This window comes from Atheta coriaria, unplaced genomic scaffold (assembly GCF_025399875.1).
Source record: "Atheta coriaria isolate IRGN ID8LTWV9N9 unplaced genomic scaffold, Caltech_Dcor_3.1 hic_scaffold_9_pilon, whole genome shotgun sequence".
Classification (NCBI taxonomy): Eukaryota; Metazoa; Arthropoda; class Insecta; order Coleoptera; family Staphylinidae; genus Dalotia; species Dalotia coriaria.
Window position 1 is genome coordinate 9,056,081 of NW_027045451.1, and position 27,626 is coordinate 9,083,706.

The 27,626-nt window shown below is 37.1% G+C and overlaps 5 protein-coding genes and 2 long non-coding RNA genes across 9 annotated transcripts; 3 read left to right on the forward strand and 4 right to left on the reverse strand.

The window, feature by feature from the left end:
* Nucleotide 1: 1 nt before the first annotated feature.
* LOC135799514 (dystrobrevin beta-like) lies at nt 2-7,892 on the forward strand. Its single transcript, XM_065312640.1, is given in 16 exon segments — nt 2-160; nt 623-797; nt 859-1,075; nt 1,134-1,219; nt 1,286-1,408; nt 1,411-1,436; nt 1,520-1,628; nt 1,690-1,981; nt 2,283-2,469; nt 2,785-2,829; nt 2,909-3,190; nt 3,378-3,771; nt 3,946-4,083; nt 5,274-5,324; nt 5,682-6,061; nt 6,250-7,892. Coding segments are annotated over 15 exon segments (2,631 nt in total). The 5' UTR covers nt 2-160; nt 623-658; the 3' UTR covers nt 6,412-7,892.
* On the reverse strand, nt 2,489-3,444 carry LOC135799522 (uncharacterized). Its single transcript, XR_010550017.1, has 2 exons — nt 3,320-3,444; nt 2,489-3,245 (listed from the first exon to the last, which is right to left on the reverse strand). It is a non-coding gene; the product is annotated as an uncharacterized lncRNA (long non-coding RNA).
* LOC135799519 (uncharacterized) lies at nt 7,783-9,728 on the reverse strand. Of its 3 annotated transcripts, none has more exons than XM_065312648.1 (5): nt 9,578-9,728; nt 9,362-9,507; nt 9,122-9,304; nt 8,953-9,064; nt 7,783-8,491 (listed from the first exon to the last, which is right to left on the reverse strand). In XM_065312648.1, exons 2-5 carry the CDS (start codon nt 9,479-9,481, stop codon nt 7,902-7,904), a joined length of 1,005 nt encoding a protein of 334 aa, XP_065168720.1. In that variant the 5' UTR covers nt 9,482-9,507; nt 9,578-9,728; the 3' UTR covers nt 7,783-7,901. The 3 variants fall into 3 exon arrangements, with proteins under 3 accessions (XP_065168720.1, XP_065168721.1, XP_065168719.1); XM_065312649.1 differs by having other exon boundaries at nt 9,574-9,727; XM_065312647.1 differs by lacking the exon at nt 9,578-9,728 and having other exon boundaries at nt 9,362-9,562.
* A 426-nt stretch (nt 9,729-10,154) lies between these two features.
* On the forward strand, nt 10,155-13,525 carry LOC135798413 (uncharacterized). Its single transcript, XR_010549701.1, has 2 exons — nt 10,155-10,403; nt 12,276-13,525. It is a non-coding gene; the product is annotated as an uncharacterized lncRNA (long non-coding RNA).
* Nucleotides 13,526-18,854: 5,329 nt separating this feature from the next.
* On the reverse strand, nt 18,855-21,047 carry LOC135799559 (GMP reductase 1-like). The gene is made up of 5 exons (XM_065312705.1): nt 20,699-21,047; nt 20,114-20,233; nt 19,792-20,049; nt 19,546-19,734; nt 18,855-19,490 (listed from the first exon to the last, which is right to left on the reverse strand). Exons 1-5 carry the CDS (start codon nt 20,783-20,785, stop codon nt 19,107-19,109), a joined length of 1,038 nt encoding a protein of 345 aa, XP_065168777.1. The 5' UTR covers nt 20,786-21,047; the 3' UTR covers nt 18,855-19,106.
* A 1,080-nt stretch (nt 21,048-22,127) lies between these two features.
* LOC135799564 (glutathione synthetase-like) lies at nt 22,128-27,620 on the reverse strand. Its single transcript, XM_065312711.1, has 9 exons — nt 27,604-27,620; nt 27,081-27,214; nt 24,433-24,723; nt 23,957-24,331; nt 23,522-23,655; nt 23,314-23,356; nt 23,022-23,250; nt 22,425-22,971; nt 22,128-22,362 (listed from the first exon to the last, which is right to left on the reverse strand). The coding sequence occupies exons 4-9, from the start codon at nt 24,311-24,313 to the stop codon at nt 22,236-22,238; spliced, it is 1,437 nt and encodes a 478-aa protein (XP_065168783.1). The 5' UTR covers nt 24,314-24,331; nt 24,433-24,723; nt 27,081-27,214; nt 27,604-27,620; the 3' UTR covers nt 22,128-22,235.
* Nucleotides 24,823-27,555, forward strand: LOC135797954 (uncharacterized). The gene is made up of 8 exons (XM_065310560.1): nt 24,823-25,074; nt 25,245-25,426; nt 25,486-25,809; nt 25,875-26,015; nt 26,069-26,126; nt 26,399-26,553; nt 26,605-27,072; nt 27,134-27,555. The coding sequence occupies exons 1-8, from the start codon at nt 24,918-24,920 to the stop codon at nt 27,437-27,439; spliced, it is 1,791 nt and encodes a 596-aa protein (XP_065166632.1). The 5' UTR covers nt 24,823-24,917; the 3' UTR covers nt 27,440-27,555.
* Nucleotides 27,621-27,626: the final 6 nt, after the last annotated feature.

Here is a 27,626-nt window from a genome sequence, read left to right on the forward strand (position 1 = left end):
CTTTGGGGGTCGGTGTGCAGCCGCGGTAAATGCACAGGTGCGAAAAGAAAATGGCGTCCGGCCGATCGGGTCGTTCCTGTTTTCATTGCTAATTGTGTTTGTTTCCTCTCTAATTATACATCCATCGCTAAAATTCGCTTCGCAGTGAAGCGCCTAAACTGTAAGTACCACATTCACACACATATAACACCACATTCGTGTTAGAAATGCACTAAAAATCGAATTTTCCGAGCTCGGCAACCCCCTAAATTACAACACTCATATGAACGACTGTTGCGCTCGAAAAAATAAAGATTATTCATAATTAGCCGCATTTCTTCTATAATAAAACACATGCTTCACGTGCGCTAATAACGTGTCGACAAGTATTGATGATTATTAATGCGTTCAGGACTCGTAGACGCGTGCTATTTATAAACATCCGACGTCTAGTTTTCATTTGTTTCGCTTCAAACACAAAGTAGTTTCGCAATGAGTTTTCGATATTCTCAAACGCGTAAAATATAGTTTGGACTAGTTTATCAATTCGTTCGGTTCTATTTACACACAGTGCGTGTTTGTATTGTGATTATTGTGAGTTCATTGACTTGTTAATTGTTTATTAATTTGTCTAACTTTGTAGGAAACTCATACAGTAGCAGAACGCGCACAGGACAAGATGCAGGACGGCATGTCCGGCACGTCGGACTATCGGCTTGCGCTGGTGCATGAAATGAGCGCGCACAACTTCGACCTCATTCGTTTTGCATCTTACCGAACTGCGTCCAAGCTGCGGTTTATCCAGAAGAAAGTTAGCTGTGAGTAAACCACACAAATCGTATCAATATTTTTCTGATTATTTTATTCCCGGTGTTTTAGTACACGCGCTGGATATTTGGAATGTGATTGAAGCGTTTCGAGAGCAGGGACTGCATGCATTGGAGCCGTCCAGTGAATTAAGTGTAGCTAAACTGGAGACACTCCTTTGCTCACTTTATCATAGCTTGAACAAGCGTGCGCCGCCCACGCAGCAGGCGCATGTGGATGTATGTTCCAGTTTGTTGCTTAATTGGTTACTGGCGGCTTATGCTACAGTGTAAGTTAAAGAAATTAAAATTAATTAGAAATTTTGATGTTTTTATGGTGTTTTTTAGTGAAAATGTGGGGAAAATACGAGTTTTTTCAATAAAAGTTGCTTTGGCTACATTATGCGCTGGGAAACTAATGGATAAATTGCGATGTAAGTATAATTATTATTTATTTCAGAGAGATTGGGTTGTAATTGTTTGAATTTTGTATGTTTTAGACATTTTTTCGCAAATTTCTGACAGTAATGGGTTGCTGTTAATGTGGCGGTACAACGAATACTTGCAAGAAGTTTTGGCTTTGCCAGCCGCTGTCTACGAGTCGCCATCGTTCAACTATAGTGACCAATTGGCCCCAATATTTTTAATCCTGTAAGTTTATCTTTACAATTTAAAAACCTGTTAAAAATGTGTTTTTGGGTAATTATTATTTATCTGAATATTTTTTTGTTTAGAATGCGAAAGTAACAGTCAATGACTTTCTCGATACAATGATGTCTGACCCAGGACCAGCCCCATTGGTCTGGTTACCATTGTTGCATCGATTAGCAACAGTTGAGAGTAGTAAGTATACATTTTACATTTTAAAACTTACTTAATATGTACTAAAATTAAATAATTTTAGTTGCGCATCCAATTCAATGCGACGCATGTCAAAAAGAAAACTTTCCTGGCTTTCGATACCGCTGCCAGAAGTGTCCGCATTACAACATGTGTCAGGAGTGCTTCTGGCGTGGGCGTGTAACCGCCCCACACACACTGGATCACGCTGTCAAAGAATACTCATCGTATTCACCGACAAGGACAATTGGTCATTCACTACGCAAGTCGTTTCGTTGCGTTCCGGACAAACCGAAGAACAATATTCCACGGTTTCCCGAACAGCCGGAGAAACCACTCAATTTATCACATATTGTGTGAGTATACTATTAAATAATATGATAAGTACGCCATTTTGGGCTAAGCACAATTCTCGGACTTGTGGAATGCGCAGGCGCACGTTCAATGCTCGGAGCATGATCGTGCATTTCCGCGCGCACACGACTGAACGAAACTATATAGAATACAGGGCAAGTAATAAGGAAAATTTAGTAATGCAAAGTTTGGAAGCTTAGTGTATAAAACACTACCATTACATCCTGTATATAACCTTGAAAAAAAAGCCACACTACAAGTCCGACGGTTAAGTTTTGAATGTAAAAAATGTTTTTATTTTAGTCCGCCATCACCGCTGCCATCACACAACGGATTCCCAGATGGCAATAATTTCGGTCAGCATTACGATGGCATGGGTAGTTTGGACAGTCGTTCAACAGCAAGGAGTCTGGATAGTGCTCGAGATGATGAACATCGACTAATTGCAAGATATGCAGCCAAACTTGCACAGGAACAACGCTCCGGCATGGTAAATATAAATCATAATATTTCCAAGTTTATTTTTTACATTTCTCATAGTTTATTTAGGTTTTTTGGCATGTTTTATTTACATTTAACATTCCTCTAGACATAGATTTCTAGAACGTCTCAAAAGTCAATAGCAGTCGCAAAAAAATGAAAATAGAATAGACGGGAAGCCGTGCTAATGCTAGCCGTGCTTGTGACCTGCCCGGATCAATGTAATTGTAATCATTCTCTTTGTATGTACTTTACTCTTTGTGAACATTCTCCTCGCTTGTTTCGTTTCGCTTAAGTGTGCTTCTTGCCGTTGCTTGTTTCGCAGAGAGGCGGCGGCAGCCTGCGCAAAAACTCCCTATCTCCAGACGCAGTAAGTACGAAAAACTTAAATGTTTTATTTTTATTCAACAGCTATTAATTAATTAAATAAAAAAATGTGTTTTGTCCAGGGGAGAGTTCCATCTGAAACGTGTCTGGGTATGGACTCAACTCGCGCGCAACGCGAACTTATCGGTCAATTGGAAGCTAAAAACCGTGAGATAATGCGCGAAATCGCACGTTTACGCCGGCAACAAGAGCTGGAGAGTCACGGTGTTGAAAATCCAGCGTTGATGCATGAATTACGAGCGTTACGCATGCGTAAAGACGAATTAGAGACACATCTTACTACTCTGCAGGATTCCCGACGACAGCTGATGATCCAATTGGAAGGATTGATGAAAATGTTGAAGGTATTTCTAATAACTTCTACTCGTGACTCTGTGATAATCCGCCGACAAAACACTACTAACAAACAAACACGAAACATTTATCATTTTAACCGAAATTATCTTTCATTTATTTGTGGTTCATTTATTTACTTATTGAATTGCGATTAATTAGAGCATTTTGTTTGTTTGGTTTTGTCTCCGGGCGTAGCTAAAATCCACAATTACTGTACAGAACCATCAATCTTCGCCGCGTAGCACGCCCAATTCCTCCCCGCGTAGCACTAAGTCACCACCCTTACCCACCGGGTATGTTGTCTCTGCGCCACAGGGTGGACCGCGCAGCGCTCCTCAAACACCTCTAGGACACGCTCCAGGCCAACCAATCGGCGCTGATATGGTTGGAAATTCCGCTGGTGGTGGCGGCGGACGATCCGGCAGTGGTGATCGCGCTCATATGTCTGCAGCTCTCGGAGGGATCGGCAATACAAATTCATTGGATCGCAGTGAGCATCGTGGTGGACATCACAACAACGTCGATTCTTTGGTTGGAGTTGGCGGTGATGTGAGAAATGCATTTGGGGGATCCGGGAATATTCCAAGCGGTAAATAATACTAACAATAATTTACAGTTAGGTATAAGTTAAGTTACAGAAATCTGCATTGCAGTTTGTAGAGTATTTTGGGTTGCCTAATATTCAAGGTTATAATTGCAAGAAATTAACAATATAAAATTATCTGTTATACAACATAATTTATAAATGTTTTGAATATTTTAGGAATGTCAAAAAGTGGTGGCAGTAATGGTAACGGCACACCAGGTGGACCAGTCGGGCGTTCACTACGCAATGATTTACTCGTCGCCGCCGATTCGGTGACGAATGCCATGTCTACGTTAGTTAGAGAATTGAATTCAGGTATGAATACTTAAACAGTTCTTGTCTACGTACCACCCTGTCGTCTAAAACCGTCTAAAAATAGCGTCTAGAAACTGAATTGCTTGAAATTTATCGCGCGATAGTTGTATCATTCCAAAGAATAAGAAACAGTGTTAAATTAGCAACAAAACGAGCATATAAATGTATTAAATGCTTTACCCATAGTTGTTTAAATAGGTGTTAAAAGATGAATATGAAAAAATGGCGGCTAACATTAACACACGTACACTTTTTGAAACAGCCGCTGAACTAAAACAAAACCGAATGACGCTCTTGTAATTTATTGTTCTCTCTATCTCTGTTATTTTGACTCATTTACTCTATTCGAATATTTGTGAATATTTCTAGTTTAGTTTACTTTTAGAATTCAAGATGTTGTTAAACATTTGCATTTGATTGTTTAAAATTGTCTGAAACGAGTTCTTTTAGCATGATACGATACGATGTCGACAGTACAAACTGCACACATTTACGAATAATTTATTTTTGTATTCGATTATTATTGTTTTGTTAAATTTTACAAACGTATTGAAGCTTTACACACACAGACACAGTTCACACTGATTATGTGTTTATGTTATTTATTATCGATTATTGTTACATATTGTATTATATATTTTTTTAAACAAGTCTATTTCAAACATTACAAGCGAAGACTTCTTGCGGAGATACCTTCATACACGCACCCTGAAACCTGTGATGAATAATTTCTATAGTTTTAGATCAAAACTCGAGAATACATGAGCACATGCAATCACAAAACACATTTCATAACAGAACACTCGTAGAGACAACAAACACGCCACACCACGTCTGCGACACTGAGAATTGTAAGTTTTTTTTTATTTTTTGGTTGATTTTTTATTTTGTGTATGTATAATTTTATTCTGTGCTTTTTAGACTTACGAGGTGTTAAGAATACGTTCCACTCTGACACTACCAATACTCAAATATTCATTTTGTCTTAAATTATAATAATTTGAGTTTTGCTGGTGTTGTTTTGGAATTATCTCTTAATACCTGTCTTGAATGACGATTTCTCAACTCTTTTCTCAAGCTTGTTAAATGAATGAATGCTAGGAGTTTGAAGTATTGAAACAAATGACGAGTGCCGGGCTAGCGTAAATAGCAAGACATATATTTAGAGTATTCGTCCTCCCCCCTTGCAGAAGACACAACGTATCACCGAGGAGCGATGCCCTTCCGTAAATCAATGATCGGTGAGTTGCCTACACGAACTAACCAAACAAATGCGCAATGCCAGTGCGCAGATGAACTCAAACTCACTTTGTCACCGCCCACCGCCCATGTAACACACGAAATCACACAACTAACGCCATTCAACTCACCCCGAACACCACCAGAACGCTAAAACGTTCTCGAACGCTCTGCAATCAATGGAGAATTGTGTAAAAATTTACCAACCCTGCTGCATGTTAGCGTAGATTAGACGTGCATGCTGTATGTTTTCATTCTCGTCTTCAAAAACAAACAAAACGTAAAACTAGTGCTATTAATATAAACATTTAATAAAATAAAATAAAATATTTTATGTATATATTTTTATTCTTGTCTAGATTTTGAAGACGATGGAGATGAAGAGTCCGACGGTGGATGGCAGCAGGAATTACAGCGGCGTTATGCGCAAGAAGCGAATTTCATGGCGGAGTTACGCGCGCGTCAAGCGGCGTCAGCAACCAGTCCGCCGGAAATGGCGAATCATAACTACGGCAACTATCCACCGGCGCACATGCAGCAGGGTTATCATCCGCAACAGGGTAACTATTATCAAGAGTATAATGGCGGGCCACCACCAGCGAGGGATGCGCGTGAGGGACGTGAAGGTGGCGGGAGTCGGCGGTCTTCTGATTTTTCACAGCAACAGTTTCAAATGAATCATGGCGGACCACAGCCGGCCAATGCGCAGAACTACAACTACGGGCCATTTGCTTCGCAGGTATATAGATAGGGGACGCACACGAGACACCACGAAACATGAAACAAACTGCACTGCTTGTTAAGTTACTTTTTGTTGCTGTTTTCCACCGGTTAGTATAAACACAATTATAAATGCACACATTGTTTGGTATATTTTGTGTGTATTTTTAAGACTTACACAAGAAATTAATACATTTAATATTACAGATTAATGATAGACGCAATTCGAAAGAATTTACTGAATATGCAAATAGTTCAGTGGACCAGATTGGTAATCAGGACGATGGTGACCATCACGAGGGCGCAAATGGACCCACAAAGGAAACACTCGACTGGGAGGAAGCACTGAAAAACTGGGTAAATCGTTAAAATGTTTCCACGCAGGTAAAACCAGCACAAAGTTTACTTATTTCAACATTCGGCTTTCTTTGATACAAAACATTTTGGTCAGCAAAATATCAATTAATTCTTAGGTCAATACGCGTCTAGTTCCTTAATCGTTTGATATTGTTGTTGACGTTTGTGTAAAATTAACCGAAATAGACTGCATGCCTCAGCGCCCATTAAAAAATCATTGAACAGGACCAATGAAACAGGAATACGAGCGATGCATATTTACAGTGAAGCAAACAAATGAACCCCAAATAGTTTTACGAACTTTTATGCAGTTTACGCGCGTAAGATAAAAACGAACATGATGAGGTTTTTGGTACGTTTCATACCACATTTCTTAAATCGACTTTACTGACTTCCAAATGCAGAATTTTGCGATGAAGAAAGAGACTTGTAGTTGGAGAATTTAACTATTACGATTTGCACACATGTTTACCGTTCTTCCTTCGACGTTTTGCACCTTTCCGCAAAAATGCAAAAAAAAAATGAAAGAAAGGAAAGGAAGAACCAGTTACTCGGGCACTATTAATATTAACACATAGTCTGTAAGCTCCTTTTCGAACCTTGAAGCGGCTGAGGAATTTGGGTACGTTTCTACAATTTCTATGAGATAACACTCATCACGCAATCATTATTTTAAGAATCGTATCGATAAGAGAGAGAGAAACGTTTGTGCAGAAAATGATTTACGTTTCGTTGACAATTGCAGCATGAAATGCGACTAAGCGCACGATAAACAAAGACTTATACTCTTCCTAAACGTAAATTAATTGAAAATTATGCTAAGCATCAATTGATATCAGTGTCATATGCCTTTTTACATATAAAGTCTCAACCTCTTCACGTAAAACGCTCATTCATATCAAAAACTCGCTGTCAAACTGGAATCAATCAATCATGCGCTGAAATATAGCTTGATTCATTGATTCAAAGTTTGTTACAATAACACAATGAACAATAAGAACATAGTATTACATAAAGATAGCCCCCTTGAACTCCGCGCATCAATATTAAACACAATTTGTATATAATCATTAAAATTATGTCAGAATGTTGTGAAGCAACCCGCCACACATTGTATATGTATAGCCTGTGGTGGTCTTCACGCATTTGACACATAGATAAGGCGAATATTGTAATCATTGTAATTATACTATCATCACACACATACGTATATTAAGAGTGTGTGAAAGCTGTAAGAAATGTAAGACATGTAAGACCTAACCATAGATCATCATAAATAATCGATTGTGTTACACATTACAATGTTATACAAGATGCATGTTATTATTCGACTCATCGAGACAGGTTTGCTTTGGAAAAAATAACAGGTTAACACAAGCAAACTGTAAGTAATCATTGTATTTATGCTATGATATTATTGAAGGATATTGTTGAAGTTTTACATGGTATAAAATGAAGTGGTAGTTAAAATTAAATTAAATTGAATCAAATAATGGTGATGTTTAGATGTTATCAAGTAAGTCCTGTGTACTGTAGGTAATCACAGGCGTTTCATTTATTGGTGCGTCGTTTTTATCTTCTTTTTGTGTTTTATGTGCAATTTCTGTTATTTCAAGTGATGTTTCTTTATCATTTCTTTCATCAGGTACATCTGTACACACTTCTTCATCTTCAATATTGATTTCAACTCTTGGTGGCAATGCAGTACTGAATATCTCTTCATCTGTGGTGTCATCAGAGTCAAACATAGAAGTTAATTGCTTTTTAGATGATTTATTACTGGTGGTAGTTGTGCTATTGCTGGTACTAGGTGCGTCGTGATCATTTCTTAAGCGTTTTCTCGGCGGCACTAAAGTTTCGGCTTGTTTTTCCGAATCGGTATCGTAGTCATTTGAATCGGAGTCGGAGATTTGAGCTGGTTTACTTGGAGTTGTGTTATTTGTATGTTTAAACTGCTTGTTGTGGTTTTTCAACAGTTGAATGTACTTCTTTTTTTCATTTAGGACTTGAATGAAGCAGGCGTATAAATGATCTTCATGTTTATTAGCACTGTCGATAACATTTTCGTGTTTTTCTTGTAGGTTTTGTATTTCTGTAACCATAAGATGGATGGATAGTTAGTATAAAATCTAGGAAGTTTAGAAAAATTTGAATGCAAACAAAAATTTGTGTGCAACATGCTTTACTATATTTAACTCGAAGAATTGTATCTAGATGTCGCTACGATGCACTTATTTTTATTAAATTCTCATCGCACAAGTCTTGCACGAGTTTCGCGATGTTGTTTGTTTGGTGGTGTCTGTGTGCGGCCTCACCGATTGCAGATTGTATTCTTATCAATGTGTTGTTTTGATTGAATCCGTATACCTGTGCGACCATCGCACGCGCTTCGTTGAAGTTTAAATGTTAAACATCGTGTTTAAATGTTAAGAGTGTCAGTATAGTGCAGGTGCAATAAATAAATAAATAAATAAAGAATGAAGAATAATATCTACATGAATAAAGAGGTAAGCCGATGAAATAAGCACATAATCATATTTTTATAAGTATTACCTTCTTTTAATTCATCATTTAGTAAATTTAACTTCTTAATTGTTTCATTTTGTTCACAATTCTCCCTGAATAAATGATCACAGACTGTTTGGATTGTTTTAGCATATTTCACCTATAAAAACACAACAGTCAGTATTGTACTTTAAATAATTATGCTAGATTTGCTTACCTTTTCAGCTTTTTTAAAGAATAACTTGACATTTCTAGTTTTATGGAAAATGATTTCATCATTTTTAATATCAATAAAACTACCTCTTGTTTCCCCATTCACAATTTGAAAGAACATCTTGCTATACACTTCAAGTGTTTCATCTATTTGTCTCGCAAATTTCGTGACATCATCTACAGCCACCTGAAATAACAAATTAAAATCATATTCCATATGTAAATCTTTGTTTTGAATATTTACATGCAAAGTGTAGGATTCTTCATCGTCGATAATTGTGATGTCACATGGTATCACTTCACTCGTAATCAACACTTTATACTTTTTATTGTCTGATTTCCCGTTTATTTGTGTAATTTTCATGTTTTACGACGAAATGTAAAACACAACTGTGGAACCAATTTGCAGGTTATAAGAATGTAAACAGATTAGTACTATGTGAATACTATATATACCTACACATGTGTGTATTATGTACATGTACATATATAGGTTTTGTACATATGCGCAAGAGTTGCTTTTCGCGGGAGTCAATTCGCCGTAAGAATAAGTTTCAAAATAACTTTGACGCGGAAATAAATAAATTTATAGCATTAATACACTGATTTTGATAAGTTTAATACTGTATAAGATTAATCGACATTTCGATTACGGATATCTCGTAAACTAAAAGCGTTTGATAAGAACGGATTGAAAATTCAGATTTCTTGTTTATATGAGGTAAGACTTCACCGACCAACCCATATATTTCACTATTATAATTATTTAAAATTGTGTAAATAAAATTAGTAATTAACTATAATGTATTCTATGGATAATGAATGATTTTCCATTTATGGACACGTTTATCGTGTGGGGTTGCAAAATTAAATTTATTCTGGTTTTGTCTATGCTGCATTTGCCGCTATGTATGTATATTGTCCAACTTCGTTGCAGTCGTTCACGCGCCTAGTGCACTACGCATTTGCAAATCTGCGCACACTCGGCGCACTCTCGGCGCAAGCTATGCGGGTCTTAAGCCGAGTCAGGTAAGCCAGGTTGGTACGCAGTAGCCCGCAGTTCGCTGAGTGTGCGTGTTGGTTGTTGTCGCCGGTTTGTCCGATCCGCCGCCATGTTTCTGTGAATTAGTTTTTCGGGTTCGCGCATGAAATATAACGTTTATCATCCGAGTTATCGCATTGGACTTATTTTATTCAGTGAACCATTACATCCTATCCATCATGAAGGGCATGCAACAGCTACAAACTACATTGGACATCAATTAACATCAGTCGTCAATCCTCCAGTAAGTTTATAATTGAATTCCTTTTCTATTTTCGCCTTATTAAATTAAATATTTTTAATGCTTCTGGTCCTTTAATTTCGAGGTTCTAGAAAATAACGACATACATATGTATTACGTGACTTATTTCGATATTGCGCATTTTATCGGTGTAAATATTAGAATGGTTTTGTTATCATCTCGCCGCGGCTATCGGTGTCAATGTGTAACCATTGTTTTTGTGCCGTTCTGCTCTTGCACAGTCCGTGATCTGCTGCAGTGCCAAACACTCACTTAACTTTCGTTCCACTACATTGATTATTATAAATGATACTGAAACAAGATGTTAATTCGCTCGACTACCAACGCTTCTGAAAGTTACCACAAATAAATTGTAATAAATTTTGATAAACTTATCGGGGAAATTGGATAATGTCGCGGGAACAAGTTGTGCGTTTGTGCGACTATAATGATTGTTTAAAATTTAGATAGTTCGAGAGTAATTTTATTCGATCCTTGGCAATTTTTTTCTTAAGAATTAAAATTTCATTTTCTAGATTTCCGTTTTAACTATCCTATCTGATAGAGAATAGTCTGTAGATTAAGACGCTGCGATCGGATCTTAATTATCTCTTTTAGTTTACGAGATATTCGCGATTGAATAAAATGGGCAAAAATTGAAAAATGTCACTTTTTAGCACTTTTAGTCGCATTTTTTGACCTTTTCCTGTAGGAAATATAATTATTTTATATTTTTATCTGATAGAGAATTTTCCAATCTTTCATAATCAGTAATTTGTTGGTTGCTATCGCTTTTAGTTTAAGAGATATCAATTATCAAAAATCGTCGAAAAAAAGTATCAAGCACCCCCCCTTGGCAATTTTTTTCTTAAGAATTAAAATTTCATTTTCTAGATTTCCGTTTTAACTAGCTTGTTTTATAGAGATTAGTCCGTAGATTAAGACGCTGCGATCGGATCTTAATTATCTCTTTTAGTTTACGAGATATTCGCGATTGAATAAAATGGGCAAAAATTGCAAAATGTCACTTTTTAGCACTTTTAGTCGCATTTTTTGACATTTTCCTGTTGGAAATACAATTATTTTATATTTTTATCAGATAGAGAATTTTCCAATCTTTCATAATCAATAATTTGTTGGTAGCTATCGCTTTTGGTTTAAGAGATATCAATTATCAAAAATCGTCGAAAAAAAGTATTAAGCACCCCCTTGGCAATTTTTTTCTTAAGAATTAAAATTTCATCTCTCAGATTTCCGTTTTAACAATCCTATTTTATAGAGAATAGTGCGTATCAAATTGCTGCATGCAGCGAAGTTTAGTTTAGATCACAGGTAATGTGCCAACTGCAAATTCGCGCGCAAGGTGGCCTGCCTTCGACGCACCGTCTTTCCGCACCGCTTACTTTCTTATCATATACTGTCTGTCTCTCGTTGTTTACGCAGTTTCGGCATGCACTGTCGGTGGATTGCAGGCAGTTTCGTGTGGGTCGCTGGTTAATACAGTGGTGTTTTGAGAGACTTACTCGTATATCGTTTATTCAGACTTCAATATTCTAAATTTGTGTTATACTCGAAGATCAATCTAAATAGTCGATTTGTACTTTGCGACTAAAGTAATTTGTTTAATGTTTGGAAATGCCGGTTTTTGATCGTTTTGTTATGTATATTACAAGTCACGTGATAGTGGATTTGATAACATTCTTAACTCGGTGTTGTGTTTGGTGTCGGTTACTAAATTAATCGGATATATATCGGCCCCACGTTGTAAGTATTTTTTAACTAAACAGCACAGAATGTTTATTTTGTGTTGATTGTTAATTATATCATAAATCAATTGTATGAAATATTTTTGTTTCAATTTATGTTTTTGTTTAGTTACAGCACTCGTGCCTGGCAGTCCGATAAACTATACACTGGGGAGTTTATAATTCAATTATATTTTTAGGTTAAAGTAGTTTGTACGCCTTAGTACTCGTTGGGCTAGGAATTGTAGTTTTTTTGTTATAACACACGAACGCGGTGTCACAATAAATTCGAAATCATTCTACCCGATGCGGAATTTAATTCTGTATCACACTGTATCAAAATTTATTGCGAGAAAATTCCGTAACGCGAGTTATATTGAAATTTGTGTGTATGCGCTTTTGTACTCGTTTCGCTAGAAATTGTAGTTTTTTTGTTATTACACACGAACGCGGTGTCACAATAAATTCGGAATCATTTTCCCTGATGCGGAATTTAATTCTTTATCACCCTGTATTAAAATTTATTGCAAGAAAATTCCGTAACGCGAGTTATATTGAAATTTGTGTGTATGCGCTTTTGTACTCGTTTCGCTAGGAATTGTAGTTTTTTTGTTATTACACACGAACGCGGTGTCACAATAAATTCGAAATCATTTTCCCTGATGCGGAATTTAATTCTTTATCACCCTGTATTAAAATTTATTGTCAGAAAATTCCGTAGCGCGAGTTATATTGAAATGTGTGTGTATGCGCTTTTGTACTCGTTTCGCTAGGAATTGTAGTTTTTTTGTTATTACACACGAACGCGGTGTCACAATAATTTCGAAATCATTTTCCCTGATGCGGAATTTAATTCTTTATCACCCTGTATTAAAATTTATTGTCAGAAAATTCCGTAACGCGAGTTATATTGAAATTTGTGTGTATGCGCGGTTGTACTCGTTTCGCTAGGAATTGTAGTTTTTTTGTTATTACACACGAACGCGGTGTCACAATAAATTCGAAATCATTTTCCCTGATGCGGAATTTAATTCTGTAGCACCCTGTATTAAAATTTATTGCGAGAAAATTCCGTAACTCGAATATAATATTGAAAGTTGTGTGTGTGTGTGCCATAGTACTCGCTGCGTTAAAACAGCGGTCAAACGGTAAGTTCGAAAGAATTTTCTCGGATGCAGAAATTCATTCGATATCTCTCTGTTGATGACAATTCTAAATATGATTGAATGAATTTACAAAATTTTGAAGCTGTTATTGATATCATTTTTGTTTATTTTGTTAAAAGGTATTAAATGAGCATTATATAATCGCATATCATTATCCTGTTTTCTTGTTTGTATGTAGCTTTTAATGTTGCTAATAAAACATAATGTAATATTATATACTTCTTGATATTTTTTTTTTGGTTTCCCCTTTGCCGTTTGCAGGATTGATGTCTTTAATCATATGCCATATAAATCTGTTTGTGTTGTGTTGCTGTTTTTAAAAAGTTGAATAAAGTAGAATCATATATAGAAGAATCAAATAACAATGATAAAATCACTCGGTGGTCGAGTGGGTACGTGCACCTGCTGGCATGCTAGTAGACACGGATCGAATCTCAGGTATAGAAGGCATTTTTCTCAAATATAAAAATATGAGGTGTAATTTGGGTTGCATATGTGAATTGCAACGAAATTCAGAAAGTCAGAACAGAGAAACAGAGAAACGAAGAACTGAGAAATAGGAGAAGTAGAAGAAGGAATAGCAGAGAAGAGTAGAGAAGACAGAAAGAATGAAGGGAACAGAGTATAGAGAAGAGGAGGAGATAGAAGAAAGAGCAACAGGAGTGGATCAGAATTTTAAATTTTTTGGCACGTGTCGTTATAAGACAGTCACAGCCCACTGCTTCGATGCGTCCATTGCTCCCGGCCCATCCTACAGCTACGATGTCTCTGCGCTTCATCCCCGGAATTATCAGGCATATCAACAATTTTTATGGTGGGGGATCACCCCCAGAGAGAGGGAACTCCTTATAAGGACAATCCTTATAAGGTCTTGTAAAAATATTTCTAAGTTTTAAGTCGCCTCAAGAGAGGTGACACTTAAAAATATTCTTACAAGTTCTGACCTGTAGCTGAAATGAAAGAAGGAGTACACAAATCATACAGGTTACCTTAACAATTTTTATAGAGGGGATCATCCCCTGAGAGAGGGAACTGTTCCTGAAATGATAGAAGGGGTACACACAAAGCATAGGAGGCACAGTAACTTTTAACATTTTTTATTGAAACATGTATACAATGAAACTTGTAAAATATAATAGTACTAAACAATATATGCGCCGCAGTTTTGAATCTAGTTGTAAGAGCAGTATAGCCCCGTACATGAAGACAAGTACCAAGGGTAAAAATAACAAAGAAAAACATATAATACCAACAAATTTTGCATAATTTTCGCGGCAATTACGGAAAACTGTTATACAGAGTGTTCCAAAAACAATATAATAACATTTAAAGAAAAAATGCAAAATTCAAGTAGGGAAATATATATATATATATAAAACCACAGTCAATATAAAATCAAAGGAAATTAATATACAGGGTGATGAAAAAGAGAAAACGACAAAATTTTAAGAAAAATCCTAAGTTTTAGTGAGATGACATATATCTTTTTATTTTTGACAAATTCGCCACGTTAAATTAATGTACAGGGTGATACAAAAAAAAACTACAATATTTTAAAAGAAAACTTTAAGTTTAAATAGGATAACATACATCTTTCGCCTTTTGACACTACGGGAAATTAATATACAAGGTGTTACAAAAACTCTAAGTTTTAAAAGTAAAACGCCCAAACACTAATAAATATGGTCTATTAAATGATGAGGAAAATATATCTACTGGGTGATAGGCAAAGAAAAATTAAGATTTAAGTAGAAAACGGATGGAAACAATTAACAAGGCGACAATAACAAGATAATATAAAAAGAAAGCCATGAGGAATTTAAAAAAATAAAAATTTTTACACCGGAAATCAAAGAAAAGTGAAAAGTAAGAAAACATAAAAATAGAACATTTCAAAAATTGTATTTTCTTTAGATATGAAGGAAAAGTGATCGGTTGGATATAACAAAAATAAAGCATAAAGCAGAATTTTATTTTAAATCATGTAAAACAACCAGCGGCCAGCCCGGAAAACCGCAAGAGGATCAAGCATGCAGCCGACGGCACGCGACTATATTAATCTTTTAATTTGTACATTAAACAAAAACAAAACAAGGTATCAAATACGTAATGCAAATCAACGGTGTTGAAGCAGAAACAAAAATTATTTGTAGGCTTAAAGACCACGCAGTTGAAGTAAAAACAACTAAAGGCAATAATGGATTTGATTTTTAAATGGCTTAAGAAATGCGAGAACATACCTTGATACAAAATTAATTTTTGCGCTTTTGGCCTATCCAATAAATTGTAAGGACTCTAATTATACACATTGTACACATAATGAAATACGCGTATCATACAAAAAGAGTATCCGACGGCCGACGGAACATCACTCACGTTTTACTTCTGCGTATAAACAATTCGCATTTAACGAACGCCACACATCACTCACGCACAATGGAAGGAGCATTTAGAAATATTACGTAATGACGCAAAGAAATTAAGAAACTCAAATTATTGTGAAGAAAATGTGCGCGCAGATCAGCCGACGACAAATATGAGACTGACGTGGTGGGCAAGCAAACCGCGTGGCGAGCGCACAAAAATTGCACGAGATAAGAAAACTTGTTTGTTTGTAAACACTGATACATTCAGTGTAGTAATGCAGAACATGAAAAGAATTACTAGTAACAGACACTAGTAACCAAATTATAGATTAAAGCCCTATTGGCGTGTAAATTATATAAGTTATTACATTAACTTAACAAGAACAAAAATAAAATTTCATATATGTATGTTTTATGTATTATATTTTATGTATAATTGTGACAACCCACTGAGGCCAAATTAACACACACATGGTTTGTAAAGCGTTCTTTACACTTTATAAAACACGTTTATATGTCAACAGGGGCGTAGCTAGTGCCGTATTTGCCGTATCAATTATACGGGGCCCCCGGGCCACGGGGGCCGCCAAAGTGTGTAAGGACAAACCTTTACCTCCATATAAGGGCCTCCAAAAAAAATTTTATACGGGGCCCCGACAAGGCACGCTACGCCGCTGTATGTCAATAAAAATATTTAATTCCTTTTCTATTTTACCCTGTTATAATTGTAACTCTACACCTTTTAAAATGAAAATAAACAATTATATAAATGAATTCATTACCTTAATAACAACGTAAGTAATATTTTAATTATTACATTATTTAGTTTTTAATTTCCACCGCGTGTTTCATAAATTCAGATAAATTGAAAACATTTCAGAATGGTCGTATTGTATAAAATACCTCTCGCTTTATCTTAATTAAAAGTATAATTAAAATCGCACAAACGGTTCCCGAGACACAGACAAATTTCTACCGAGTGTTACAAAACTCACAAAAATTGTTATCAATTGAGAGCGATTTTAAGGTAATTCTAGCGCGATTTCGGGTGGCGGCAATGTCGCATCATATAAAATACCTCTCGTTCTATCCAAATTTTAAAAAATCATTAAAATTGCATAAACGGTTCGCGAAATAAAGCCAAATTTCCATCGAGTGTTTCGAAAATTCTCAAATATCGATAATGTTTGAGAGTAATTTTAAGGTATTTCTGGTGTGATTTCGGGGGGTTACTCGATCACATTGTATAAATAAACTCTCGCGTTATTTAAATTTGAAGGAATCATTCAAATCGCACAAGCGGTTCCCGAGATACAGCCAAATTTCCACCGCGTGTTTCAAAAATTCGCGAAAATCAACAAAGTTTAAGGGCGATTTTAGGGCACTTCTGGTATGATTTTGCGGGACGGAAGAGTCGCACCATATAAATAAACTTTCGCGTTATTTAAATTTGAAGGAATCATTCAAATCGCACAAGCGGTTCTCGAGATACAGCTAAATTTCCACCGGGTGTTGCAAAAATTTGCGAAAATCAACAAAGTTTAAGGGCGATTTTAGGGCACTTCTGGCATGACTTTGCGGGACGGAAGAGTCGCACCGTATAAATAAACTTTCGCGTTATTTAAATTTGAAAGAATCATTCAAATCGCACAAGCGGTTCTGGAGATATAGTTAAATTTCCACCGCGTGTTTCAAAAATTCGCGAAAATCAACAAAGTTTAAGGGCGATTTTAGGGCACTTCTGGCATGATTTTGCGGGACGGAAGAGTCGCACCGTATAAATAAACTTTCGCGATATTTAAATTTGAAAGAATCATTCAAATTGCACAAGCGGTTCTCGAGATACAGCCAAATTTCCACCGCGTGTTTCAAAAATTCCCGAAAATCAACAAAGTTTAAGGGCGATTTTAGGGCACTTCTGGCATGATTTTAGGGGATGGAAGAGTGTTATCTAAATTTGAAAGAATCATTCAAATCGCACAAGCGGTTCTCGAGATACAGCCAAATTTCCACCGGGTGTTGCAAAAATTCGCGAAAATCAACCAAGCTTTGAGAGTAAATTTAAAGCATTTCTGGCGTAATTTTGGGGGGCGGCACGAATACATCGTATAAATAAACTCGCACCTTATCTAAATTTGAAAGAATAATGGAAAGAGCACAAATGGTTCTCGAGATACAGCCAAATTACCACCGAGTGTTTCGAAAATTCTCAAATATTGATAATGTTTGAGGTAATTTTAAGGCATTTAAGGCGTGATTTCCGGGGTGACTCGGTTGCACCGTATTAACAAAATCTCGCGTTATTTAAATTTGAAAGAATCATTCCATTCGCACACACGGTTCCCTAGTTTTCCACAGTATAATATGAAAAATATGAAATATTGCTTAACTTTAGGGGTGGTTTACGTGATTGAAGGTGTGAAATTATTTTGAAATTACAAAGTTGCACATTACATTTACGAGTACGTTTGCTAGCGATATTAGAACTCTGCGACGGTACGAGAATTGTTTACACATTGACACCGATAACCGCAGAGAAGAGGTAACAAAAACAATCCTAAGATTTACGCCGGCAAAATAGGTAATTAATTTTCTGGAACGAACGGAAAATTAAACCACTACAAACGCTTTATTGGATTGTCAAGACTTTATAAAGATATATTTTAAAATACGGAATAAGAGGACAAAGTCAATTAAATACTTACCCGTGGATTGACGCCTGCTGTTAATTGATGTCCAATGTAGTTTGTAGCTGTCGCATGCCCTCCATGGTAGATAGGATGAAATGATTCACCGAATAAAATAAGTCCAATACGATAACTCGGATGATAAACGTTATATTTCATGCACGAACCCGAAAAACGAACTCTCAGAAACATGGCGGCGGATCGGACAAACCGGCGACAACAACCAACACGCACACTCAGCGAACTGCGGACTACTGCGGGCCCAACCTGACTTACCTGACTCGGCTTAAGACCCGCATAGCTGGCGGCGATAGTGCGCTGAGTGTGCGCAAATGTGCAAATGCGCATTACACTAGACACATGAACCACTGCAAAAAAGTTGCACACTCGCACATACGCAGTTTCAATGTAGCATAAACAAAACTTGTAAAACACAATAAAATAAATGTACAGACAGGTAAAGTAATCTTATGATCGTTTCACCAACTGATACAAATGTTATACTATGTATTTGTAACACAAAGTCAACAAGTTTGGATAACATTAGTCATCATGTTCAGCATATATGTCAACCGTTAATTCAATTTTAAAGTGCGTGCATTAAATCGTGCGTGAATTCGTGCGCCGCACACAAGCTCGCACCGTACTTTGTTGCGAAGACATTTAATAAAAATTAAGTTGCTTAACGCTCAGGGCGTCATTTAGATTAAATTGTCCTAGAAGTTGATAGATGCAGATCGCATTAGCTGTAGATCGTATTCACCTGTTGTGTACAACGGATGAACGTTGCCCTTCGGGGCAATTCCTTCAACTTGCCAGCACCCGTATATGTGCACGCGCTACGCAAACCACCAAGGATATCCAATACGGTGCCCTCGACATCACCCTTATAGGGAATTTCGACCGTTTTACCCTCGGAGGAACGATATTCAGCCACTCCACCTGCGTGTTTTTGCATAGCAGTATTGGAAGACATGCCGTAGAAAAGTTTGAACTTCTTTCCGTCCCGTTCGGTGACCTCACCACCGCATTGATCATGGCCGGCGAACATTCCACCCGCCATTACAAAATCCGCTCCTGCACCGAATGCTTTCGCTACATCGCCGGCACAAGTACACCCTCCATCCTAAAAATGATTTTTTTAAATAATTCTATAGTAATCATTAAAATTTAAATATTACCGAAATAATATGTCCCTGAAGGCCATGCGCAGCATCAGCACATTCAATAACAGCCGAAAGTTGAGGATAACCTACACCAGTCTTCAATCGTGTTGTACACACTGATCCTGGACCGATTCCCACTTTGATAATATCCGCACCAGAGAGAATTAATTCCTCTACCATTTCACCAGTCACCACATTACCAGCCTAAAAATAAATATTTATTTTAAATAAATGATTAAATAAAAATCTTAACCAACATACAATTATAGTATGTGTCGGGAACGCCGCCCGAACCTTCCGGACAAAATCAACAAAGTGCTGGGAGTAGCCATTGGCGACATCCAAACAAATAAAGGAAATCTCAGGAATAGCGCGCAGAATTTCGCCCAGTTTATCGAAATCCGCAGGGGTCATACCGGAACTACACGCGAGATTCTTCAGACATTCAGCGTTTCCCTCGGCGAAAGCTTTCCACTCATCTACTGTGTAGTATTTATGTACAGTTGTAAATAATCCATGCTAAAATTAAACCAGGAAATATAATTTTTTCATCACTATGTGGAATAGTTTATTTTATTGTTACTTTTGATAAAGCCTTGACCATTTCGAATGTCCCCACGGTGTCCATATTGGACGCCATGACAGGTATTCCCTCATAGGTCCGTTTGGAGTTGCGGAACGTAATTGACCTGAACAAATTCACCTAAAAAGAATTGGTCAATAAATGTGTGCAATCAATTTTGGCACAAAACACGCCAATCGAGACAAGTAGGCCAATATTGCGTTTTTCATGCAGATATAAATAAATATCGCCGAGTCAATGTCGTAGTGTCGTAATTACGCGTGCTGTCAAGGCAACATAACTCGCCTTCATTCATTCTCGTAATAAGAAATTGAATGAACATGGAATTGAATTGACTCGTGACAGAAATATATCAAATTAATTTACCCCCCGATGTGATTAAATTGTTTGTCTTCTAGTGTAAAAGTAGTGCTATATTTGATTAGTTTTGATTTTTGTCATTAAGATTGTGAGAAGATTTATTGACTTGTGATGTGAATCAATACAATTTGGAATGCGCGTGTTTCCTTAATAAACAAACCAAAAAAGTGTCGTGCCAATCTCGCATCGCTCGCGAAGATAGGTACACACAAAATCAATACTCACATCGTTACGGCTGCGAAGCGTGGAGCGTTTCGGGCGCAAGAGAACATCCTTAAAGTCTAACTTGATTTCGTTGATTATATTCGGCATTTTCCGCTCGGGATTGCGTCAAATTTCCGCGTAACAACTCAGCCGACTGATGATTCTCACTGTTCAAGGTGCAATCATAAAAATGACACCTGACGCTTTATGGTGCGCTCGCAAAGCGATAATTGTTTGTTAATTGTTTATTTTCTAGCGATTAGCGTAGCTAGTGTTGGTGTTAGCTTGTGCAACTAATAATAGCGTTCGCGGGCCGCGGTTCGGACGGTCGACGCGTGTCAACACGTAACGAAGCACTGCGGCCGCTTTTGGAGGCTTTGCGAGCATGCCGCAGCACGCGATTTGTTTCCGTAGGGAGGCGGAGGCGGCGGCGGCGACGGCGTACGTGGCACGAGCGTCGCGACGCTGACGTCACGCGCGGGCGCTGGTCTCACGTGCTCTGTACATAATTGCAATCGCGCGCACGAGACCGTTACAGATTAATACAAACACAATCAAAAACTAATGTATTTATTAAATGAGACATTGGATGACAAACACGCATTTGTCTATTTATTTATTTATTTAGTTTGTTTTTTAATTAAAATGAAAGAGAGAAATTTGGAAAACATTTTTTTATTAAGTAATTTACTAAGAAAGAAAATTCGGTACCAGCTATAACCAAAATCATTGCATCTATAAATTATAAATGTCTGCATGACTCCCGTGTAGACTCATTCACAATAAACAAATAAAATATGAAACTCACCGTTGAAACAACCAATACATTGCAATCCGCATCCTGAGCTCCAGTTCAGTGGACTCACTAACACACACACACACACACACAGAATTAGTTTGTATTAGTTTGTAAATTCTACCTATTTTAAAATTTGAACTCATTATAACGAAACATTTTAACAGTGAACAATAATTTCCTAGAATTTAATAAATTACACTCCATTATTTTATAATATGTTGGTCTTGTTAAAGTAAACAATGGAGAAATATAAATATGCAATACACGTAATTTTAATGCAACGCGTGAAATGCAATTCCGATAAACACGCAGGTATACTGGAGTCGACCAAAACAAGAAACTGATAAGAAAAAATATACCTCTCGAAATCGCGAGACCCCACACACACACCATCAAACAAGTTTCGAGTAAACACACACGATTCTCGTGGTGAAAAATCTCGATTTTAATTTAATGCAAATAAGTGCATACTAGCGCCATCTACACGCAAATCACGAAGTTATATTCAATAATTTAATTCTAAAAAGTGCATCCTAGCGCCATCTCGTGTCGAATGCTCAAACTATACTAACAAGTAGCAAAATGCAGTTTTCTACCCTAACATTTATAGTTACTTGCTATATCACTGTATATTATAACAATACTTAAATGTTGCAGTAATAAAGTGTATATATTTAAAAATGCATAATAAATCTTGTGCTGGTGCACTCCCAACCTACTTAATTAAAATTTCTTTTATAATCCGTAACTTAAAACCCGTTAGTCTATCAAAAATGGGCTGTCTAAAGCCCCCGATCCCGCCGCGACACCAGCCTCGTTCGCAGTGGCAACTTTCGTCCTCAACATGTGCCCAACTTGCTCATTCTCCAAAATATTCGTCTCATCCCTGCGAGAAAAATAAAACAAACCTTATTCAAGCACCATTTCAGCTAATAGCGCAAACATTACCCAATAATAACACCAAAAATCCCTAATTCCGAGACCATATCAACCATTTCCGGTACATCCGGACCTCCAGGTCGAATTATATAACTCCTCGCTATGGGCGGCTCAATACGCTGCATGAGTATCCACCCAGTGCGCTCAGTACCTCTCATACGCGACAATGCAGTATGTATTTCGTGACCGTAGATATTATTACCGCCGCCCTCACGTTGAGGTTTCAATACATAGCGTTCTGGATGATCCAGCGCCATCCTAACATTCTTATTACCCTCATCATCCATATCAAGACTGTATAAACCTGTGAATATCGAGCGAACAGCTTCGACTTCATTCGGATCATCAAGGAAACGCTCCAGGCATCCAGGACTAGCCAACTCCTGCTGAACCTTCTTGGTACCAGCAAGATGGTATTGAATTGAAGGACATTTGATTGCCAACGAACGTTCAATCATCAATCGAGCGTCCCACTCACCCTGCGTTACATAATGATCTGGTTCATATCCGGAACGGAAATAAACCACCGCAACTTCAAAATCATCGCTAAAATAAACTTTGGAATAAAATAAAATAATTTTTTAAGGAAATACTTACACAATCAACTCCTTTTATCTCCCAGACGTCCATCAACGGCAATATCTGTCAAGGTGCGTCGTTTCACACGCACACGAGGATTCAGCCGAGCGATTTCAAACTCATGAAAGCGTTGATCGCAAATATTGTACGTCGTATCCTCGACAAGAAACAGAATCACTGCATTGGGAACACCATAGTGGCGATGCGCGGTCAACATGCCACTGCAAATGCCTTCCAACGCATGATTCTCCGGCATCTTTAAAATAAATCATCAAAAATATTAATAAAACCTATATAAATTAACAAATAAAGTACTTACATTGGCAAGTTTATCAGCTTGATGCAGTTCAGCCAATATAAAACTAAAATTTGAGTAAATATTAAAGAAAAACATGATTTATGATGAAACACACAATGAATAATTAGTTATGCACAAACAAAGAAATGAAACACATACAAGTCCATGCAGACAAATGCTTGTTAGCTCTGATTCGGTGCCACAAAACATGCAGATTTATGCAATTTACCTATTCAATTGTAGCAAGAGCGAGCTGATACCGGCGAAGCTGCACGCAATCGTGTTGACTTCAACCTGTTTCAGCCGGTTGTTATCCAAAGAGTGTGACATGTAATCGGAGCGCAGAATCGCCAAAGATGTCCGCTGCAAAACTCATACAATCATGCATACAAAACTATTCTCATGCTTCTCAAATTCGTAATAATTGGCACATGCATGTGTTTCACCTTTGAATCGCCCGCGACGCCTCGCCCAGCCACCCGAAGCCGGACGCAATCGTATTGATCTCCACCTGCTTCCAGCAGCATTCCGTGCTCGCACCTTGCGCCTCCAGCATCATGTCGGAACGCAGCAGACCGAAGGAGATCGGCTGGAAACAACCCGCGTTGAGTGTGTGAATTGCTGCTGGAAGCAGGCGCAGCCGGCGTTTACGCAACAAAATTACCTGTGTGATGCCTTCCTCAGTGACAATGTTATAGATGTTGAATAAATTCTTGGTGAATTCATCCACTTTGATTGTTTCCTTCAGACAATCAACAAGAAACTCACGATTGTGAGCCACTGCATGCACCAGTTTATTGATTACACATTGTAGATCAACAGCTCTTTGGAATTCTTTCCGGGGCACTGCTGATGGCGTCAGAACAAAGGGAGCAAAGTTGAGTGAGTCTGCTGAGAATGATGTTTTTGAACGCATTGCTGCGCCGTGCATAAGCGCCCAATCTTTGGCTTTTGGTATGAGTTCCCTGAGCACTTCATCACTGAGTGGTAATGGGATGGCTGTTGGCATTTCATTAGACATCTTGTGGATGTTATGTGACTGAAAGTTGATGAAATCAATTATGTTTGTAGTTTGTAGTGTAGTACTACATGTGGCCTAAATAATTTAAATATTGATAATTCTTATCATTGTTAGCTTACTTGCAAAGGTTACTTGAATGTGTACACTGGAAATTTGTTGAAAACGATTGATGAAAAACGAAGCGGGTTACGAATGTGTTTCGTTGACAGTATCTGCTGTCATATGACAAACTTGTTGCTATATTTACATTGTTGAAATGGTTTTTCAACCATTAAGTGTAAACAAATAGTCGGTATTTATCCAATCAAGGCCATTGAGCGTATTTTAGTTCTTGCAGCCACCGTTGGAGCGCTGTTAAGTTTTGTGTTTCCCACGATTTTATACAAAATGTAATTTGTACAAATTGACTCCTGTAGATAATAAAATATACATAAGGGCTAAGCATATAGAGCAATTTTTGTATACCAGATGATGTTTTTGTCTTTAAATTTGTGTGAGCTAGGGAAATATTATCTTTTGCAGAGAGTAAAATGTACGCAGGTACAAACAACTCTTTTATTTGTATCGTAGCTAGTTTTGTCGATTAGAAATAAAATTATTAAAGATGAGTGAAACAATATTATTGTGTACACCCGAAGAAGTTCTATGGAAACTCACAGATCAAAAAATATTCATTCAATTGCGAGATATATTCAAAAGTGCCGAAAATGATGGCGGTGTGGATAAAGAAGCATTCATCCACATGATCACAACAGTATGGAGTACGTACTCAACGAAAAAATCAATAACAATGAAACAAAAACTCGATAAAAAGTCAAAATTTGTACAACTTGGTTGATTTATATTAATTTCCTTTGAGTAACGACGAAAATATATTAATTTCTATCAATTATGACAAAAAATATTTGAGTTTATATCCAAAATATTTCAGATGATGAAACAAATATTACCGAAGCCCAAATCTTAGACTTATTCAACAAAATAAATATTCATGAAGCGCCAAAAATCACATGGGACAATTTCCTAGACTTTAATCTAAAAGCTCTGCAGCCAAAATCCGAAAATCCCCTTCAACTAGGCGAGATAACCTACAGACAACCGAAAGAATTAAAAGTAAACTTAATCCATAACTGCATTAATAAATATCCTGTTGATTTTCTATACTTTTACAGCGTGACGCAATCGTGAAAATAGTCCTACTCGAAACAGATTTGTACTTTTCCTACGCACTGCTCGTCAAGTATGGGAAAATTCTCCTACTGGACGCTGAATTTAAACACTTGACGTCTTACCAAGTGATTATGACCCGCGAGGATCAATTTCGAAGCGCGCAGGACGCCCGGAAGCGTTACCGGTGGTTAACCGATGCTGTTTTCCTTGCGGATGTTAATATGTTTATCGTTGTTAATTCCACGCGTAGTATGACTATATACGACGCATCCGGGTTGAAACACGTGCCATTATGGCACATTTCAGGATTTCCAAACATAATTCAAGTAAATATCAACGCCGAAATGTATGATTGTAATCCCGGTTGCCTAAGTTATGTTTCAAATTTTAGGTTATATTATACAATGATAGAAAAAAATCGTTATTATTAGGCATGGATAATGGTGAAATTGCTATGTTGACGTTTTTTAACGCCAAGGATGATTTACTACCGAAGAAACACCAGGATAAAATGTCGTTTTATTATTTTCTGGTAATTTTAACCTCAAAATCACGTTGAATGTCATTTTTAATATGATTTTATAGGAATTGGGTGCATTTAAAGATTATATTCAATATAAATCTATAGGAATATTCCATTCAAGTGCTGTGGTTGCAATGCAACTGTTAGAAGACCGGAAATCGTTGATTACATGCAGCAGAGACGATCGAAAATCTCTGATTATCTTAAATTTAGATTATTTAAAAGTCACACATAGTGTCGCAACCAAACGCGTAAGTTTTTCAACTTTAAAACTTATTTTTGTTTATATTATTCCGATTCAGGGAATAAATTGCTTCGTCGCGAGTTGTAACAAGAAACTGTTCATCACCGGAAGTGACGATGGCTTAGTACGAATATGGCCGCTGCATAAGAAGTTGCCTATACTACACGACATGAAAAATCAAAATCTGCAAATTATTTTAACCTCAACAAACCGCTAGAAACAATCCGCGCTGGAAAAACAGGCATAGTTGATATTGTTATATTCGAAACTCTTGAAATGTTCATTTGCTGTTCGAGAGACGCCGTAATTATAAAATTATCACCGATAACAATGAATTGCAATTGATAGTTTTAGGAATTACGATTTTATGATCTTACAGAATACAAAAATCTGCAAAACGTGAAATTAAACTTCGAATGTTTCGACATTTTTAAGATCCGCACACCTGAATGGGGTGTAAAATGCATATTTCCCGGCCCGAAACGCGCAAATATGACGCAAACATGGGAAAGAAATTGTTTACTCATTACGTGTTGCAATGCATACGCAAAACTGGATTTATTTTACATGGATGGCCGCGAAAGACATTTGCACGATGACTTTTTACCTTCGCAACCATTACAGAACTCTGTATTAATTCCGCAAGACTGGGAAACTTGCAATGACAACAAAACTGTTAATTATGATGATTTATCAATGAGAAATCACCGGAATGAAAGTTTTGAAACACTTTGGGATAGTTTATTGAAGATGGATTTCAGCGCGAAGGAAAAATCTGATGTGCATTCGAAGATTGCGTTGTTAGAAGAAAGAAAAGCAAAGGTACTTACATAAACTGATGATGATGACGATGCATTTTCATGTTTGACATTTTTGAGGTTAGATGAAATGGGCAGTGGAACATGGCGCCCCCTTCCTGGCCCTGCCGTTGTATGAAGTTAAAGAAGTACAACTGCCAACGCGTCTGCCAATAGTTGATAATAAAAAGACAAAAACTATTGTTGATAAGACACAGAAATTATTAAGCGATGCTGTATCGCATACAATTGTTTTTTCAGATATTTCTAGCTCGCGAACGTCGCGGAGTTCATCGAAATGTTCGAAAAGTTCAAGTAACTCAAAAATTTCCAGTAATCTAGGACGTTTGAGTCGTACTTCATCACGCACTAGTATTTTTGAGTTCGAATAGTATAAAAATATTAATTTATAAACTTACGAATGTGAATTTGTGTGCGTTAATAAAAAAAAAGTAAAACGAATTGAATTTTAGGTTAGACGCGTCGGTTAGTAATTTGAATTCCCTAGGGGATTTTTTGCTCGTGTTGGTGACATTGCATCACCAGGATGACTTACATTCTCACTGCTGCCGCCTCCAC

What these genes read in the sequence shown, in the direction of transcription:
- LOC135799519 (XM_065312648.1), bottom strand. Translation starts at nt 9,481, where the DNA reads ATGAAAATTACACAAATAAACGGGAAATCAGACAATAAAAAGTATAAA. An exon ending in TCTTTAAAAAAGCTGAAAAG is followed by an intron (nt 9,065 to 9,121) that starts GTAAGCAAATCT and finishes GTGTTTTTATAG; the next exon opens with GTGAAATATGCTAAAACAAT. An exon ending in AAATGATGAATTAAAAGAAG is followed by an intron (nt 8,492 to 8,952) that starts GTAATACTTATA and finishes TTATGGTTACAG; the next exon opens with AAATACAAAACCTACAAGAA.
- LOC135799559 (XM_065312705.1), bottom strand. Translation starts at nt 20,785, where the DNA reads ATGCCGAATATAATCAACGAAATCAAGTTAGACTTTAAGGATGTTCTC. An exon ending in TGGTCAAGGCTTTATCAAAA is followed by an intron (nt 20,050 to 20,113) that starts GTAACAATAAAA and finishes GTTTAATTTTAG; the next exon opens with CATGGATTATTTACAACTGT. An exon ending in TCCCGACACATACTATAATT is followed by an intron (nt 19,735 to 19,791) that starts GTATGTTGGTTA and finishes ATTTATTTTTAG; the next exon opens with GCTGGTAATGTGGTGACTGG.
- LOC135799564 (XM_065312711.1), bottom strand. Translation starts at nt 24,313, where the DNA reads ATGTCTAATGAAATGCCAACAGCCATCCCATTACCACTCAGTGATGAA. An exon ending in CTGAGGAAGGCATCACACAG is followed by an intron (nt 23,656 to 23,956) that starts GTAATTTTGTTG and finishes TGAGTTTTGCAG; the next exon opens with CGGACATCTTTGGCGATTCT. An exon ending in AAGCTGATAAACTTGCCAAT is followed by an intron (nt 23,251 to 23,313) that starts GTAAGTACTTTA and finishes TTTATTTTAAAG; the next exon opens with ATGCCGGAGAATCATGCGTT.
- LOC135797954 (XM_065310560.1), top strand. Translation starts at nt 24,918, where the DNA reads ATGAGTGAAACAATATTATTGTGTACACCCGAAGAAGTTCTATGGAAA. An exon ending in GATTTCCAAACATAATTCAA is followed by an intron (nt 25,810 to 25,874) that starts GTAAATATCAAC and finishes TTCAAATTTTAG; the next exon opens with GTTATATTATACAATGATAG. An exon ending in TTTGCTGTTCGAGAGACGCC is followed by an intron (nt 26,554 to 26,604) that starts GTAATTATAAAA and finishes TGATAGTTTTAG; the next exon opens with GAATTACGATTTTATGATCT.